The sequence below is a fragment of the Callospermophilus lateralis genome, chromosome 13, assembly GCF_048772815.1.
Source record: "Callospermophilus lateralis isolate mCalLat2 chromosome 13, mCalLat2.hap1, whole genome shotgun sequence".
Classification (NCBI taxonomy): Eukaryota; Metazoa; Chordata; class Mammalia; order Rodentia; family Sciuridae; genus Callospermophilus; species Callospermophilus lateralis.
In genome coordinates, this window is record NC_135317.1 from 55061698 (window position 1) to 55079879 (window position 18182).

The 18182-nt window shown below is 40.6% G+C and overlaps 1 protein-coding gene and 1 non-coding gene across 2 annotated transcripts; one reads left to right on the forward strand and one right to left on the reverse strand.

Moving 5' to 3' along the window:
• The first annotated feature begins 2 nt into the window (after positions 1–2).
• Spmip3 (sperm microtubule inner protein 3) lies at positions 3–15840 on the forward strand. Its single transcript, XM_076872902.1, has 4 exons — positions 3–67; positions 3328–3423; positions 8373–8545; positions 15734–15840. The coding sequence occupies exons 1-4, from the start codon at positions 3–5 to the stop codon at positions 15838–15840; spliced, it is 441 nt and encodes a 146-aa protein (XP_076729017.1).
• On the reverse strand, positions 5602–5707 carry LOC143379791 (U6 spliceosomal RNA). Its single transcript, XR_013088567.1, has one exon. It is a non-coding gene; the product is annotated as a U6 spliceosomal RNA (small nuclear RNA).
• Positions 15841–18182: the final 2342 nt, after the last annotated feature.

The window sequence follows — 18182 nt, forward strand, 5'->3', positions numbered from 1 at the left end:
AGATGATTCCTCAGGCAAAGTGTGAGTCTGTCATTCAAGAGAGGGTTTGCGTGGCCACACCAGTGAGGTACAGTTGGCCCTTGTCTATTCTTATTATGGAAACCTAAGATGACCCTGGGGAAGGACTGAAATTGATTTATTTAATTTGGACATCTTGATCACTTTTAAGTAAACCTGGCTACTATCCTTGGTATTTAAGGAAGTTTGTCTTTTTAAAGAAATTGAGTGTTTCCATACAAATTTGTGGTTGATCAAAGTCATGGTAGATAATATTTTCAGGGAGATCACCAGGGTTTAGACTCCAGCTGTGTGGCTGGCATGTGGCCCGCAGTGGTGCAGCCCGAGGTGTTTGCTTTTCGTGGAGGTTGCATTTCATACTATGGAGTCATGTATTTATCCTTTCCTATTGTATGATGTACCGCAGCCATGTGTTCCTTGGAGTCATGTCTTTTTGAACTCTTTTGAGTTCTTTCCACCCCTTGGATATCTAGTTCCTTGCAGAAAGACAGGGCACATTGAGATTTTTAGGGGTGTCCAAGATTCTGGGACTTTAAAAAACAAAAACAAACAAACAAACAAAAAAACGATGGGTCTGAACTAGGAATCAGATGTATGGCAGGTGACAGTTTTCCAGAGGTAGAACATGTGTTTTGAACAGAATTCAGAACCCAGCAGCAACTCCCTCCCTCAGGATGATGAGGATCCGTGCCTTCAAGCAAAATGCTGCTCCTAGCTGCCCTGGTTTCAGCTGGTCACTGTGTACGGCCCCTCCCCCGTGCTCTCAGAATGGGTTGTTTTCTTAGGAAGAATTAGAGAAGAACTGTGCGGGCACAGCTCACTTCCCTGACAGCAGAATCATTTCTGGTCTGTCTTACGTTTCTTGGGAGTTTCTTTTTGACTCTCGTGGTGGTGGAGTCTCTTTTAAGTTCCGGATGAAAGGAAAGATTGCTATAGTTGGAGTCGTTTGAATCTCCTGGCCATTTCAAAGGGAGACCAAAATGCTGTCCCCTGTGCCTGAATGGTTGGTTGGCATTTGAGACTCCTTTCTGTTCCCCTGGATCAGAGAATAGTGGTTCTCATGTTCCTTTGAGTCATGGTTTACCAAGATGACACAGTAAACTCTAGAAGCTGCTATCCCAAGTGGTTCCACTGGATAGCTTGGAGGAACGAGAGCTTCTTTCCACATCATATTTTACTATTTGAATGTTTCATAATGTTGAATTTTGGACATCTTACTACCCTTATTCAAAAATATTGACTCTGCATTAAGAAATAAGAAAGCAATAAAACAATAAATAACCTAAAAAAAAAAAGGAATACAAGCAACAATAAGTGTTGGCGAGGATGTGGGGGAAAAGGCATATTCATACATTGCTGATGGGACTGCAAATTGGTGCAACCACTCAGAAAACTTGGAATGGATCCACCATTTGACCCAACTATCCCACTCCTTGGTTTATATCCACAGGACTTAAAATCAGCATACTACAGTGGCACATCAATGTTTACAGTAGCTTAATTTACAATAGTTAAACTATGGAATCAACCTAGATGCCCTTCAAGAGATTAACGGATAAAGAAAATATGGTACATACACACAATGGAATATTACTCAGCCTCAAAGAAGAATGAAATTATGGCATGTGCAGGTAAATGAATGGAACTAGAGAATACCATGCTAAGTGAAATAAGCCAATCCTCCCAAACCAAAAGCTGAATGTTTTTTCTGATAAGTGGATGCTGATCCATAGAGGGGTGGGGGGTGGGGATAGAGAAGAACGAAGGAACTTTGATTTGTGTAGAGGGGAGTAAGGGGAGGGGTGGGATTATGGGGATGAGAAGGACAATAGAATTGAGACAGGCATTATTATCAGATATACATGTATGATTACACTACTGGAGTGATTTTGCACCATGTACAACCAGAGGAATGAGAAGTTGTGCTTCACTTGTGTACAATATGTCAAAATGAATTCTATTGTAAAATAAATTAATTATTTAATTAAAAAAGAAAATGCTGTCTTGAATGTTGCTTCTATAACTCAAGTCTGCATAATAAAGAGTTGATGAAGAAGTTTTCTTCACACTGGGTGAAGAAATTTCAATTGGAAAAATAATTGGGACAACACTGTCTTTTTTTTGCAATATCTCTAGAATATTTTTGAAATAAAATCCATTAATAATATAATGCACATACACATAATTTTAAAATATCAATATAGTATTGTAACTATAAAATAAAAGGAAATGTAATTTATTATAAAATAAGATGTATTTCAGATTATAAACCTGAGCACCATGACCTTCTAGCCTAGTCTTCCCTGACACCACTTGTATTAGTCAGTTTTCTGTTACTATAACAAAACAATTGAGATAACTAATTTATAAAGAAAAAATTTATTTTAGCTCATTGTTTTGGAGGGCCCAGTCTAATATGGGGCAGACCTGTTGCTTTGGGCCTCTGGTAGGCATACCAGATGGTAATGGCAAAGGAGTGTGTAGTGCAGCGAACTGCTCACCTCATGGCTAGGAAGTAAAAGAGAGGAGAAAGGAAAGAGAATGGGGTTCCACGATTCCTTTTGAGGTCACACTTCCTATAACCTAGGGACCCCACCTCCTGGAGACCAAGCCTTTAATCCATGGACCTTTGGGGAACATTTAACATCCAAACTGCAGCATCACTATATTCTGGTTGGCAAAATCATCTCATGTTCACACTACCCACCCCCACCAGCCCTCACCCCATTGGCTTATGTTTATGCTTCAAAACTTCCTCCACAACCAGTGCCCCCAGGTGGGGTAGAGTCCCTCGTCCAAGCTTATGAGCACCTCATGCTTTGATGTCACAGTGCTGCTCTATTTATAGCTCCTTTATTAATTTTTTTTAACTTAGGAAAATATACAAATTTATCAAATGTAGAAAAAATAGTATGAGTCCCACTTACTCGTTTCCTTATTTCTATAATTATCTACACTTGTTCTACATATTTTATATATCCTTTTCTTTTTTCCTAATATTTTGAACCTAATACCTGACATCTGAAGTATTTCCTTATGAATCCTGAAAATAAATTGCACTTTTTTTTTTTTTAACTGATCCTGGAGGTTGTGGTGAGGGGAAGGGAGGCCTGCAGGTGCCGTGAACTCAGCTATGGTGGAAGGAGTTCGTTATGTCAGACACTGTCAGGAAATTTTGCAGGTTTTAGTTGCCAGGAACAGGGGCCCAAATCCAAATGTATTTCTATCATATAACTGCCAATGTTCTTCCTTTAAAGAAGTAATTGTAACAATTGCTTTTTTTAAGTCAACTCTTTTCCTTCTCCATAGTAACTTCATTGTTCACAGAGGAAAGGATCTCCGAGGCTACTACCATGGGCAACTGGCAAGAGTTCATTATGATGATAGTGTGAAGAAAACACCCAGGTGAGACACATCCTAAGTATTAATTTCCAAGAATGTCGCCAAAGCTAAAATGATTTTTATGGGTGACCCAATCTTAATAATGGTAACAATAATAACAAGTATTACTTCACGGATAGAAAAGATTTAGAAGGAAATACACCAACTATCAAAAAAATTGGGTTTGGGGGCTTGGGTTGTGACTCAGTGGTACAGCGCTCGCCTAGCATGCACGAGGCACTGGGTTCGATCCTCAGCACCACATAAATGTAAAATAAAGATATTGTGTCCACCTACAACTTTAAAATAAATATTTTTTTAAAAGTTGGGTTTTGTTGTTGTTGGGAGTTGCGGGGGGGGGGGTCTTTTCTTTCTTTTTTTTCTTTTTACACTGGGGATCATCAAACCCAAGGCCTCACTCATGTTAATATGAGCTCTACCACTGAGCTACACTCTCTAGACCCAACAATGTTTTTTTTTTTTAAATGAGTGGTAAGATTAATAGTATTTTGTATTTTAATCTTTTTCTATTTTCCAATTTTTTATTTCTTTTATTTTTATTTTTTTGATTTTTGTGTGTGTAGTGGGGAGGTTACTTGTGGCACTTTACCACTGCACTGCACCCCAGCGCTTTTTTATTTTTTACTTTGAGACAGAGTCTCACTAAGTTGCTTAGGGCCTCACTAAGTTATGAAGACTGGTTTTGAACTCATGATCCTCCTGCCTCAGCCTCCTAAATCTCTGGGAAAACAGGCGTATGCCATCACATCCAAATTTCAATGTTTTTTCTAATGAGCACGTGTTGTTTTTACAATCAACAATAAACAAAGAATTTTATTAAATCATTATTTAAAATCCCATGTCTTTAGGATTTCCAATTGGTCAAATAACTGAAATTAGTATACTGAGATTCAGTTTCTTTCTCAGTAAAGTTACAAATTTGGCCTAAATGTTTTCTACCCTTCTAGGTCTGGTTTTCATAAAAAGAAAAAACTAAAAACCAGAGGTACTTTGATATCTCTCTCTCTCTCTCTCTCTCTCTCTCTCTCTCTCTCTCTCTTTAGCTTAGGAAAGCAGGAAACTACAAAAACTAAAAAAGCAGCAATTTGAGTAACTTATGAAATGTTTGATCTTAGGCAATTTTCATTCCTTCTCATTATTAACTGCCTTAATCTTCTAAACAAAATAATGGATATAAAATTCCATAACACATTAATCATTCAACATATGATTACTATTACCCCAAGTTCATCATCTAGTATATGTTACAGATTTCTCCTCTCCCAGTTGACTTTGGTGTAGCCAACCCCAATTATTTTCCATGCAGAGAGAAAAGAGCCATGACACCCATACTTTGGAGCAGCACATAGTCTATATTTATATGATCAAACTGGAAGTAACTTTGAGGTCATCTGGGTCCAATCAGATGAATGAAAAATAGCAAGAGAAGTGACATCTTGCCTGAGGTCACACAGTACAAAGTTATACTTAAATTTACCCCTATTTTCCCATTCCCAGTTCAAGGCTCTTAGTTCTAACTCATATAATTATAGTCAACTGTACTTTTGTTTTCTGTTATTGTTTTTTGAGACAGGGACTCACCATGTTGCTGAGGATGGCCTTGAACTGCTGGGCTCAAGGGATCCTTCTGCCTTTGCTTGCCAAGTAGCTTGGGTTACAGGCATGCCATCCTGCCTGACTTAGTACGCTCATTACAGCAACATCCTCTACTAGGGTACTGACAAGATGGGAAATAAGACCCAGGGCCAGAGCTGTGCAAGGCACAGGGGCACCCTCTGAGTTTGTTCTTTGTGCAATCTGACAATGTCCTTACTCTGCTCACCACCTCACCACCACCACCAAAACCCATCTGACTGATGCCCAAACATCAGTCCTACCAGGGCATGGCTCTATTAAAGGAATCTGATTTTACTTGGCTCTTACAAGACTTGTGCCTGCCAAAGTTCAGCATTAAGATGCAAATGTCAGTCTATAAGTTTATTAAGTATCTAGTGAAGAATAAGAATAAAAAGTAAAAATCTAAACAAAATGCTACCAAAACAGGAAATACTGTGGTTCTTAAGACCATTCTTAGATGCATTTTGGAGGGAGCATTTGGGGGAGGGGGATTTTTAAAACAAGAAGTTATTATTCATGTCCAATTTTGTTCCAAGGTGAAAAATTCCTAAAAATAGAATGGAAAATAGAATGGACTGTTTCATGAATTGGCAGGTCAGTCTATGCACAGGAGCCATGCTTTACTTCTTTGTGTCATTTCCAATTGTTGTATATGTGCTGCCTGAAGCAAGTATCTAAATCTAGTTATTGTAATTGTGGTGTCACCTGATAGTTGTCTAATGGCTTACCTTCCCCAAATATCTTCCTCCACCAACGTGGCGTTTTAGATTACAGTCCTTTGAGTGAAAGTCAGAAGGGTGCTGTTGTGTTATTTGAAAAAGTAGAATGTTCTAGTTCTTGAGAAAGACTCCAGGCGAAGGTGGAGGCAAGCTGGCAGTTCATCAGGAGTAGATCTAGGGGGTGGTCCCAAGGATCAGAACCCCCAGTGGCACAGAAGTGACCAGACTGACAGCAATGGTCACACAGAATCCAAGCTCACAGGAAACTAATAGAGTCACCAGACAGCTAATGTTCTCATTGACAGCAAGGACTGCAGGAGACTCATTCCATAGGAAAAGGAGTACTACCATCCACCACTTAAAGCACCCACTTTACAAGGCTAAATACCTATTAAACATGAAAGAAGAATAAGTAGAGGTAGTTGGGTGTTCCTGATGCTTCTCCAGGCCCATCCACAACAGATCACTCTCACCCATTCAACATGTCTCCCACAGCACGGTGAGATTCTTACTCTTGCCTTTTTTAAACTTCAGACAGCGTCACTCCATTTCCACCTTGCAATCAAGTTTTTACACAATCAGGAAAAGATTATGAATTTTTTGTTTTTATGCTGAGGATGGAAGCCAGGGCCTCATGCACACTAGGCAAGGTTTTACCACTGACCTACACCTTCTGAACCCCAACATTTTTATTATTATTGAGTAGTTTTGATCACCTCTTTGTATGATGTGGTCACAGTAAATGATATAAGACTATCCTACTCAATCCTGATTGAATTTACATGTTCCAAAATAACAATCAACATTTAATACTTTTACATCTATAGCAGCACACCTCACTTATTTTTAGCATATATAAATATATACTATATCATATAAATTATATATATGGTGTGTGTGTGTGTGTGTGTGTGTGTGTGTGTGTGTGTGTGTATGCCTGGCACATTGATGATGCACACCTAACAATTTCAATTACTTAAGAGGCTGAGGCAGGAGCATTGCAAGTTCAAGACCAGCCTGGGCAACTTAGCAAGACCTTGTCTCAAAGTAAAATTTAAAAAGAGCTAGACATGTACTTTAGTGGTAGGGCACTTATCTACATGAGTGAGCCCCCAGGGTTCAATCCCTAGAATCAAACACACACATACACACACACACACACACACACACACACACACACACACATACACATACAAAAAAAATATTTAATAGAATATTTAAAAGATACTGATGGTAAGCTGTCTGTGTGGTACACACTTGTAATTTCAGTGTCTCAGGAAGCTAAGGCAGGAGGATTCCAAGTTCAAGGCCAGCCTCAGCAATTTAGCAAGATCCTGACTCAAAATAAAAAATAAAACAGATTGGCTATGTAGCTCAGTGGTAAAGCACCTCTGGATTCAATACTCAAAAATAAAAAAAGAAGAAGGAGAAGGAAGAGGAAGACATTGATAATAAAAAATTGAAAATTACCAATAATGGTATCACCCAGAGCTAATCATGCAGATCCACACCAAAATAGGATGAGATAGGGTTGGTAATGGTATTGTGGAACATTTTTTCTTTGATAATAGCTTTATTGGAGTAATTTATATGCCATACAACTCATCCATTTAAAATGCATAACTCAAATCAAAACCTTTGTTTAAATTTAATAATATATTGTGGGCATTTTCCATCTCAAAATTATAATTCTACTGCATTAGTTTTCATGGTGGTATGGCATTCTCTATATATGTCTATCTTAGTGACTAAATAATTCCCTATTTTTCTTTTTAAAAATATATCCTCATTTGTAATTGACAATAGTCATACATGTTTATGGGAACAGTGTGATATTTCAATACACAATCTACAATGTGTAATGATCAGATCAGGGTGATTGGCACCTCTATCCCTTCAGTTGATTCCTTTTTTTTTTTCCACCTGAAAGTTCTTCTCTCACTATCATCATAAAAAAAAAAAAAACAAAAACACTTTGTAAGCATTCTTAGAACTAAGTCTTTGTTAACATTCCTAATTGCTAGAATTGTTGAGACAAAATATACGTTTATTTTCAAGGTCTTAATACATATCACCAAAGTTGTAGGTGAATGTATACTTACATTCATATCTGAAATACTGTAGTGATAATGAAGATTCCCATGAGGGCACCCGAAGGTATTTTGCCATTACATTTTGATTATTGTTTACTTTTGACTTTGGAGAGTATTTATAATAGAGGTACAAGAAGGTTGTGATTAATTTGAGGCCTATTAAACACCAAGTAGCACCGAAGTGCTGATCCACCTAAAAGAATGCATTGGTTTCTTGAAGGACCCAAACATACATAGAAAAATTACAATGGGCAAAGGTAGAGTGGGGGCGGGGCAATCTGGCCCACAGGACACAGCTGTGGGTGGGCGGAGTCAGTGGAGGTTTTGATGCAGGTTGCTTTCTGTGACCTGTCCTTGGGGAGGAGGAGGAGGAAGGATGCTTAAAGGGAAACTGAAAGCCCTGGACTATCTGTTGCAATTTTGGCAAGCCCAATATCACTTCCAGAGGGTGGGCTGTGGCTGATGAGAAAATGGACCTCTTTTCTTCCAGTGGGTACTCATAACTACTTCTCTTTACATTTAGACCACTCATAGACTTGGCAATTCCACCCGAGAGAAAAACTCCGTATCAGCCTCAATTAGACCAACAAACGCTCATTCGATATATTTGTTTTAGAAGATGTTTGAAGCCTGTCGACTCATGGTATAAGGAAACCACTTACCAGAGAAGCTATTCTCTGCCATTTTATGACATTGGTGAGTCTGGTCAGGTGATCTTGACCACTGGTTTTAACCCTGCCAGGGCCACAGATCAGCACATTCTCTGGGCTTGCTGACTCATTTAGGACCCGGCTGGGGCAGGGATATGTGAGGGTCTGTGTGCAGAAAGAAGTTAGAGGGTTGCCAAGGGTTCCTCCCTTCCTCCTTTCCTGGCTCCCTGCATCTGGGACTTTAGGGATGAAAATCTGCAAGTGTCCTTCTTAGGAAGCCGACTCCAGTCTGAACCCTGAGTCCCTGTCCCACCACAAATTGTGAGTGGGCCTAAACACATTGTTGAGGGAACTTCTTTTTCTTTCTCTATTTTAAATGATGTTATGACAATTACTTGACATATATGGAGGCATGGTTCAAAAATTCCCAACTCCCCTCACTGTATTTCTCTGCTTCAGCAGGTGGGCAGAGGGATCCTGAGAGTGTACAATGATGCCAGCTTAATATTATTTACATAGTCATTAGTGCTTTGGGTTTTTGTTTGTTAAATGAATTATCTCATTTGGAAGACTTTGTAAATGAACAAACCCCAACATTTTGGGGGCTCTTACATGGTGACAAGGACATACTTAGTCCTACGGCAAGCTCTCTGAGGTGTTACCATCCCCATTTTACAGTAAGTTGCAGGGACCATTCATTAACTAGCCCCAAACCACATAGCCAGGAGGTGAGATCAGCAGGATTCAGGACCCAGAGCATTTCACTCCCAAATGTGGCCAACTGTGAAGCTATAGTGCTTCTGTCATAGCTGAGTGTCACCTGCATGAGTTACTATTTAACAATTTTCTTTAAAGTGAGTCACATGATGGGGTTGGATTGTGGCTCAGTAGTAGAGCACTTGCCTAGCATGGGTGAGGCACTGGGTTCAATTCTCAGCACCACATAAAAATAATAAAATAAAGGTTCATCAACTACTAATAAAAATTTTTAAAAAATAAAGTGAGTCACATGAGAAATGGTGGGAGAAAAAGAATTTATTCTTCCCTCACTCCTCCCAGAGTGAGCTGGAATAAGCTGGAAGGGCAGAGAGATGGCCCCAGCTGGGTCCCAGGTCCCCAGGGAACAGCCAACAGTAGCATCAGGAGGAGTGGGAACTGCCGCAGTCTGGCTGGGCACAATTCAGGAGCCACTTGTCAAAAGAAACTAACTTTATTTTTAGAACCACACACGCCAAACAAAACAGCTCCTCAGGAAAAACCCTCAGAGCCCAACTGCCACCACCAGCTTCCCACAAGCCACTCCCCCAACCACCAGCCTCTCCACCTCCCACAATCCTCCTGCTCTTGAGGCTGATTGGCTGGGTCATGTGGGCGGAGCCAAAAAAGTCCCCCAATGAGCAGCTCCGTGGCCTGAAAGGGCAGGGAAACAGCCCAATGAGCATCACCGCAGAGCCAATCAGCTAGATGTTGCTGGGGCCGCTGTGAGCCAATCATCAGCTGGTAGTCTGAAAGGGCGGGGAAACAGCTCAATGAGCATCTCCAATGAGCATCACCATAGAGGAGCCAATCAGCTAGATGTTGCTGGGGCCGCTGTGAGCCAATCATCAGCTGGCAGTCTGAAAGTTTGCTGGGGCCCCTTCGGCTGTGGCTCTCAACAGGGAACCAGGTGGGGGACAGGCCAATCTTGGGAGAATTGAGGCAGGGACTAGGTGGCAATAGATGAAGCTGGGATAGGGCCAGCGATTGACAAGAGGTTACAAGCAGGGTTCTGGGTTCTGGAAGCAGGAGAAGGTTGGAGTCTGAGAAGGGAGGGAAGTGAGAACCAAGAAGGAAGATGGAGGCTGAAATGAAGGTCATTTAGAGAAGGAGGGGCAGGGAGGGAGTGAAGATTGGTTGGGGTGGGGGTGGCAGAGCCCCCTTGAGGAGATTGTGGTAAAGGAAAGTGGGGGCTAGGGGTATAGCTTAGAGCTGAAGAAAGTGTGAAGCCTGGAAGGTGAGGAGGGGTGGAGAGGAGAGGTTGTCAGGATGTGCCAATAGGACTCCTGCCCTGCAGACTGACTGTGTAAGTGCAAAATCTGTTGCATGAGGGAATCCAGGTGGATTTCCAAAACAAGAGAAAACTGGACCCTTGCCGGACACCGTGGGCACACCTGTAATCTCAGGTGCTCCAGAGGCTGAGGCAGGAGGATCGCAAGTTCAAAGCCAGCCTCACAAAGGCGAGGCACTAAGCAATTCAGTGAGAACCTGTCTCTAAATAAAAATACAAAAAAAAAAAAAAAAAAAAAGAAAAAGAAAAAAAAGAGAGAAGGGGGCTGGGGATGTGGCTCAGTGGTCAAGTGCCCCTGGGTTCAATGCTTGGTATCAAAAACAAAAACCAAAAAACAAAAACTGGACCCTTGTTATAATTCCTCTGCTAGGAGGAAACCTCATTAGATAGACACAAAAGGTATTCTCCCACACTTATTTCAGAAGACAGTTTCTAATTCTTTATAAATCTACAAAACCAAATCAATGTTCAGCAGAGCAATTAAATATTTACCACCTACTAGGTACCTTGTCCTCTGCTAGATAAATAGAAAGTCCAGGCGATGATCTCAGCCATAGGGACCTTACAGTCCAATAGGTAAGAGGACCTCAACCTTTTAGAGAATGACCGAATACCAACTAAAGAAGTAGGAGTCCAAATATGAGGTCACTGGAGCCTCACTACAGCCAATTTCAGCTAGGAATGCAGCATGCATGAATGGAGCCCGAGTTGGGCTATGTGATGGGTCTGTTGGGATGGGCCACCAGGGACAGTGGATGCTGTGGTGAGATTTGTTGGGACTGGGGGAGGATGTTGGCCTGACTAGGGCAAGGGAGAAGACTTTTCCCTGGAAGCCCAGGGAAAATCAAATTTGGACAATCAGAGTCATAGTCAGCTGAGTGACCCAGCTCTGCTCAGGACAGGGTAGAGAAGGCAGGTGCTACAGACAAGAAGAGCAGCCAAGAAGCTGTTGCAGTGGTGCCACGTGGGATGATGTGAAGTGGGGGACAGGATTCAGGCATCATAGTGCCGCAGGCCTGGCACATTCTAGCTGTGTGGTGTTGGGCTAGATACTCAACTTCTCTGAACCTTTTTGCTCCTCAGTAAAATGGAGACTCGAAGTCTACCTTTAAGATAGTTGTTAGGATTTAAAATATCTCATGCCTGGAACTGTGCTAAGTGACATTCATGTATGCTCAACATTAACACTAGTTATAAATGTCTCCATGAAGTAGGTATATTAGAGATCTTAATCACCTACTAAAAGTTGGGCATGGTGGTGCACGCCTGTAATCCCAGCAACTCAGGAGGCTGAGGTAGGAGGATCGCGAGTTCAAAGCCAGCCTCAGCAACTTGGCAAGATGCAAAACAACTCAGTGAGACCCTGTCTTCAAATAAAATACAAAATAGGGCTGGGGATGTGGCTCAGTGGTCGAGTGCCCCTGAGTTCTATCCCCAGGACCAAAAAGAAAAAAACAACCTACTAGAGCAAGTAACTGTTGTCAGTTCAGGTCAAACCTAGATATGTCACACTCCAAAGACAGTGCTCGTAAATTGAGCTGGGAAGGTTTGAGTGGAAATGGAGTGAGGATTTATATGGCAGAGCACTGGAAGTGAGGAAAGATGGTGCCAATAAAGAATGTGCAAGAGAGGAACTAAAGATCACTCCACAGCCTCTTGTTTCTGCAAGATTGTTGGTACCTCTGATAGAAATAGTGGTTTGAGGCAGATATGATCAAGTTGGGGTCTGTAGACAATTGAAAATATGGTGCTAGAAAGTGCAGGCTAGGCAACAGAAGATGAAGAACAGCTTTGGATACCCCCTACTTAGTGAGGTTTGAAGCCTGACTTACTCCAGTGTCATTTATATTGAAATATTCACTGCTCTGTTCATTGAGTCAGTGATTGAATGCATATTAGTTGTCTATTGCTGAGGAACAAATCATTCCAAGACTTTGAGGGTTAAAATATGAATGATGATTTTTTTAAAAATGTCTTAGGGGTTTCCAAGGGTTGGGAATTCCAAAACTGCTCAGGTGGGCAATGGTGGCTGAGGCTCTCAAGATTTCAGTCAGAAGTCAGTGAGGCTGCAGTCTCAGCTGAAGGCTTGATGGCTGGAGGATCCAACCCAAGGTGGTTTAGTGACAGCATTGTCAAGCTGGCTGTTGGCTGGAGGCCTCAGTACTTTTCCATGTGGCCCTCTCCATGGGGTTGCTTGAGTGTGCTGATGGCGTGGAAGTCAGCTTCCTTTAGAATGAGTGATTCAAGAGTGAGGTGGCAAAATGCAATGGCTTTTATAACCTAGGCTCAAAAGTCATACCCTGTCACCTCCGATTTATCCTATTAGTCATATACAGCCACCACTAAGGTCGTGTGGGAGAGTCACAGATATCCTCAGAAGCTGGCAAACACAGTGTGACTATTGTGCACCAATTATAAACGAGACACTGTGCTATCCTGGGGATACAGTGACCACAATAGACAAGACACCTGCTTCCAGAGAGCTGGCGAGGACACAGGACATAGCCAGATACACTTTTTTTTTTAAAGTTATAGTTTTTGGTAGAGCTATAAGGGAAATTAGCAGGGTGATGAGCACAGTTGAAGGAAGTTCCTTTAAATAGAGCTGTCAGGGAAAACGCGACATAATTTTAGCTGAGCCCTGAAAAATAAGAATGAGTCATATAAAGAACACTTCAGGCAAAGGGAGCAGTAAAAGCAAAATTCTGAAAGCTGGAAAAGTCTTGCAGATTTGTGGAACAGAAAGAAGGCCACTGTAGTTTGATGGGTAGTGAGTTAGGGGTTAGAATAATAAGGTGATTGAATTTTATTTCAAGAGCCATGGAAAGTCATCAAAAGATTTTGAAGAGTGATACATTATTTAAATTTGGGGGAGGGTGGTCCTGGGGATGAAGCCCTGCGTGTGCTAGGCATGCATTCTTCCCTCACCGCTTCTATTTTGGAGAGATCACTCTGGCTGCTGTTAAGACAATGGAAAGAGACAAGAGGGAGGGTATGTAGACCACTGAGGAAGCTATTTAGTGGTTTAGACCAGATATGATGATGGCTCATAGCATCAGAGAAGATGAAAAGGAATAAATGGACTCTACAGAGATGTGGAGGTGACATTAGTTTGGTGACAGATTTGATGTTAGACACATTTTATTTTTTCATACTTATTCCTTCAGTAAATAATTTGAGAGCCAATATGAATGCCAGTTGGTGTGCTAGGTTTTCACAATACCATATGAGCTGAAAACAGACACAAGTTTTCTAGATTTGGTAGAACTAGCATGGAAGTATCCATAGGTTCCACTCTCCATAAATGCTGGAAAGCAGTTTATGGGATGCTATAATGGCATACAGTAGACAGGAGGTTTCCCTGGGGAAATGAGCCAAGAGCTGAAGGATAAGCTAACTAGGCAAGAAGGGAAACACATTCACAGAGAGTAGTTTGTGCAAAGGCCCTATGTTGGGATGGAACATGACATGTTTGAAGAATTAAAAAAATAAAGAGAGCTGGGGACATAGCTCAGTGATGAGTGTGTGCTTAGCACATCCAAGGCCATAGGTTCAATCCTCAGCAGAATAAGAAAGACTTTACTGGCCATATTCAGGTGTGGGGCCTTTAGCCTCAGAATGGGACACAGTTGAAAAGTTTTAAAAGAATAGAGATAATGATTAAATTTTCATTTTGAAAAGATTACCCTAACCATGAAGAAGAAAAGGAGAGGCAGGGAAGGGATCGGAGTGGGCCAAAGATTGTTTATGGAGAGCCAATTGTTGTGATTTGGTTGAAGGTTCTTAATCTTGGCTATATCACTTGAAGAGTTTTCAAAGTATCCAGATGCCCAGACTATACCCACTATTACTGAAATCAGAATCTCCCAGTAGAGGGTGGCTAGGGTGTCCTAGGCATTAATAGCTTTTAAAAGTCTCCAGATAATTCCATTGTGCAACCAAGTTTGGGAACCAGTGATTCAGGCAACTGGTGATGGGTGGTATTGGTACAAAGATTGAGACAGATTTGAGAGATACTTAGATGGAAACTAATAAACAACAGTCAGGCAGGCAAAAGGTTGGTACATAAGAGGCCTAAGAGAAGAACCTTACAGTCAGGGCACTGGTAGAGAAAAGAGCAGAGACTGAATCAAACATATTCAGATCAAGACACAGACTCCTGCAGGAGTTTAGGGGAAGGGCTTTTCACAGAATAAGAGAAAGCAAGATTAAGTTGTTTATCTAATCCTCGGGTTGTTGAACTTCACCATTAGGCCAGTTTTTTTATATTTATTTACTTATTTTTGCAGTCATGGGGTTCAATCTGCATGTCTTGCACATGCTAGACAAGTATTCTACCATTGAGCCACGCCCCAAGCCCTGTGATTAGATTTTTCAGGGCTGAAATTATGTGTAGATTAGCAATCACTTGCATTTCATGTTCCCTTCTCTGAGGTTTCTAATTTGGCAAATTGTTTAGGAACAGAATAAACATAGACCATGCATGATAGGTCATGTTTATTGCTTTAAAAAATCTTCCTCCATTAAAATTCTTTCTCAACACACATCATTTATTTACTTAGGAAGCACTTATTAAGCACTGACTATGTGCAGGCCACAGTGGAGGATAACAGAGCAGGCTGTTCTCAGAACTTACAGCTTGGAAGGATGAGGCACCCCTCAAAAGAAAGTTGTCCCTGTATTACTAACCCTGGTATCAAATAATTAAAAATCATTCTTCCAAACTAAAATAAATGCTTTTAGTAGCTGCATGACCCTTAGGTTCTTTGACCCTCAATTTTCCCACCTGCAAAAAGGATAAAAAATAATATCTACCTACTAGAAATGAGATATATGTATATAAAGAATTTAGAATTTAGTGCTAACAGCAGCAGTTTGATACAAAGTGGTTCGCAGATAATGTAGTACTAAAAGGCTTGTGAGGGTCTAGAATTAGGCTGTCAAAATGCAAATTTGTGTGATTTATTCATTTTATTTACATTTTGGTATAAAAGTAGGCTTCTTAACTGGAGACTGAACCAAAGAAATAACTTCTGGCTAACTAAGTCCCTTTTTCCATATTTTAAATATAGCCCTTTGCCTTACATGCCATAAATTATTATGTTATTATGCACAATTGCTAAAATAACAGTGTGTTAAATTAAGGAGTAATCTTATAATAAATCATTAATTTGTTTTAAATTCCAGGTTGGGACCAGAAATTAGCCACCATTTCACTGAATCCTAGACCACTGAATTCAGTGCCAGAGTTCTACTGTTATGAAAACAACAGTGGCTTCGAAAGATACTTTTAAACTAAAATAACCCTGGCCTTGGAAGAAAATAACTTCCAACATTCTTAGAAGACTCTTGAAATAAACTGATGGTAGAACTATTTTTAGTTTAAGAGTGTATAAAACAGCTCAAATCCTAAAATATTTACATGTTACAGATTCTTTTCAGATTAAGTTGATCAGCCTACAACTGGGAATTAAGATCCAGCCTTAAGAAAATGTGTCATGGGTTAAGGGTACATAGCTCAAAGCACTTGGCTAGCTTGAGTAAAGCTCTGGGTTTGATCCCTAGCAACACAGAAAAAGGAAAAAAAGGGAAGGAGGAGAGAGAGGGAGAAAGCAGGGAGGGAGAAGAGAAAGACAAAGAGGAAAAAAAAAAGATGACAACTTGTCATATGACTAATACAGTCATTGATGATGCAGACAAACCATTTTATAATGGTAATATGTGGGACTAGGTGAGAATGTATAGTAATTGCATCTGCTCAATATCATTGTTGAGGGTGGGGGGGAGAACCTGGAGTATATAGCCAAGTAGGAAAACAACTGAAGGGGCTCTAGATGAAGAAATCCAGGAAAAGCACAGGTCTGCAGTAAGAGGCACGGAGGGTTTGAAAAGAAGACTGTCTGTCTATACAAGTTTTAACATCCCTATGGCAGCAAGAAGAAAGCTTGGTGTAAGTATGCATCAATTCCACAGGCAAAAAGCCAGAGAGTCTTCTTTAAAAGAAATGATCTCAGAGAAAAGAATCTTACATTCTGACCACTAGGGAATTCTCCAGCATACTAATTGGCTTCCTACTCAATCATCCTGGAGTAAAGCCTAGGGTTAATAAACTTCTTCCAAGAACAGTTCCATATAGCTTTCCACTGCCTTAGTCCTTGACACTGTCAGCCAAGCCATCACTAAGCGATCTGAAAAAATAATGCAACATGAAAGATAAAGACCCAGGGTACTTGGATTGTGGCTCAGTGGTAGAGTGCTCGCTGCGGTAGAGGGCTCGCCTTGCACGTGCGAGACCCTGAGTTCGATCCTCAGCACCACATAAAAAATAAATGAATAAAATAAGAGTATTGTGTCCAACTACAACTAAAAAATTAAAAAAAAAAAAGAAAGACAAAGACCCAATTAAAAAGAAGAAATGACATCCAATGAAAGAGAATTCAGGAGACACAAAAGAACATAAAATAAATAACAAAACAGCTTAAGTTAGGGTTCTCCAGAGAAACTGAATGTTTTATTTATTTATTCATTTATGGCTCACGAGATGATGGAAGTACATAAGTCCCATGATCTATCATCTGCAAGTTGGAGGCTCATAAAGCTCATCTGCAAGGTGGAGGGGCTGGGGCTGTAGCTCAGTGGCAGAGCGCTTGCCTTGCACCTGTGAGGCACTGGGTTCGATCCTTAGCACCACATAAAAATAAATAAAGGCATGCTATCCATCTACAACTACAAAAATTAAAAAAAAAAAAAGATTTGATGGAATGGTTCCAATCCAAACCCAATGATGTAAGTCCTGGTCCAACTTTGAAGGCTAAGAACTAGAAGCACTGTTATCAAAGGACAGGAAAGAACCTCTTTCAAGCAGAGAGCAAATTCATCCTTCTATTCCCCTTTTTGTTCTATTCAGGCTTCAACAGACCCAATGACGTCCTCCCATGTTGGCGAGGGCAATCTTCCTTGCGCAGTCTACTAATTCAAATACTAATCTCTTCCAGAAATACCCTCACAGATAAAACACAGAATAATGGACTGAGAATTCCCTAGCCCAGTCAACACACTAAAATTAACTATCACATGTCCACCCACCCCTTGTCAACTTGGCACTCATACACATCTTCTTAAACCATAACCTCCAAATGAAGACCAGTAACAAGTTCATAATTCTGCTTAACATAATCAACTAACGTAATCCCGCCTTTAAACACCTTTGCTTTCTGGGGTTTCAGTTATCTAGGGTAAACCTCAGCCAGAAAATATTAATGGGAAAATCTAGAAATAACTCATAAATTTCAAATTGCATGTCATTCTGAGCAGCATGATGAGAAATCATGCCATCATGCTTGGTCCTGCTTGGATGAGTATCATTCCTTTGTCCAATATATCCAAGTTATGTATTCCTGTATGTGTGTATACAGTCACATAGCAGCTAGCTTATTAGTTTGACCATCACAGTATTGTGATGCTATGTATAGGGTTTAGTTCTATGAGTGATTTCAGACATCCAGTAGGGGTTTTGAAATACATCTCCTGAGAATAAGGTGGGACTACTATATCCTGTGTACAACCAAAAACAAAAGCACTACTCCCAATGTTTTCCACACGGAAGAGGAGAAAAAGTCCTTGAATGAAGTTTACT

What these genes read in the sequence shown, in the direction of transcription:
- Spmip3 (XM_076872902.1), top strand. Translation starts at nt 3, where the DNA reads ATGATTCCTCAGGCAAAGTGTGAGTCTGTCATTCAAGAGAGGGTTTGC. An exon ending in TGCGTGGCCACACCAGTGAG is followed by an intron (nt 68 to 3,327) that starts GTACAGTTGGCC and finishes CCTTCTCCATAG; the next exon opens with TAACTTCATTGTTCACAGAG. An exon ending in AGTGTGAAGAAAACACCCAG is followed by an intron (nt 3,424 to 8,372) that starts GTGAGACACATC and finishes CTTTACATTTAG; the next exon opens with ACCACTCATAGACTTGGCAA.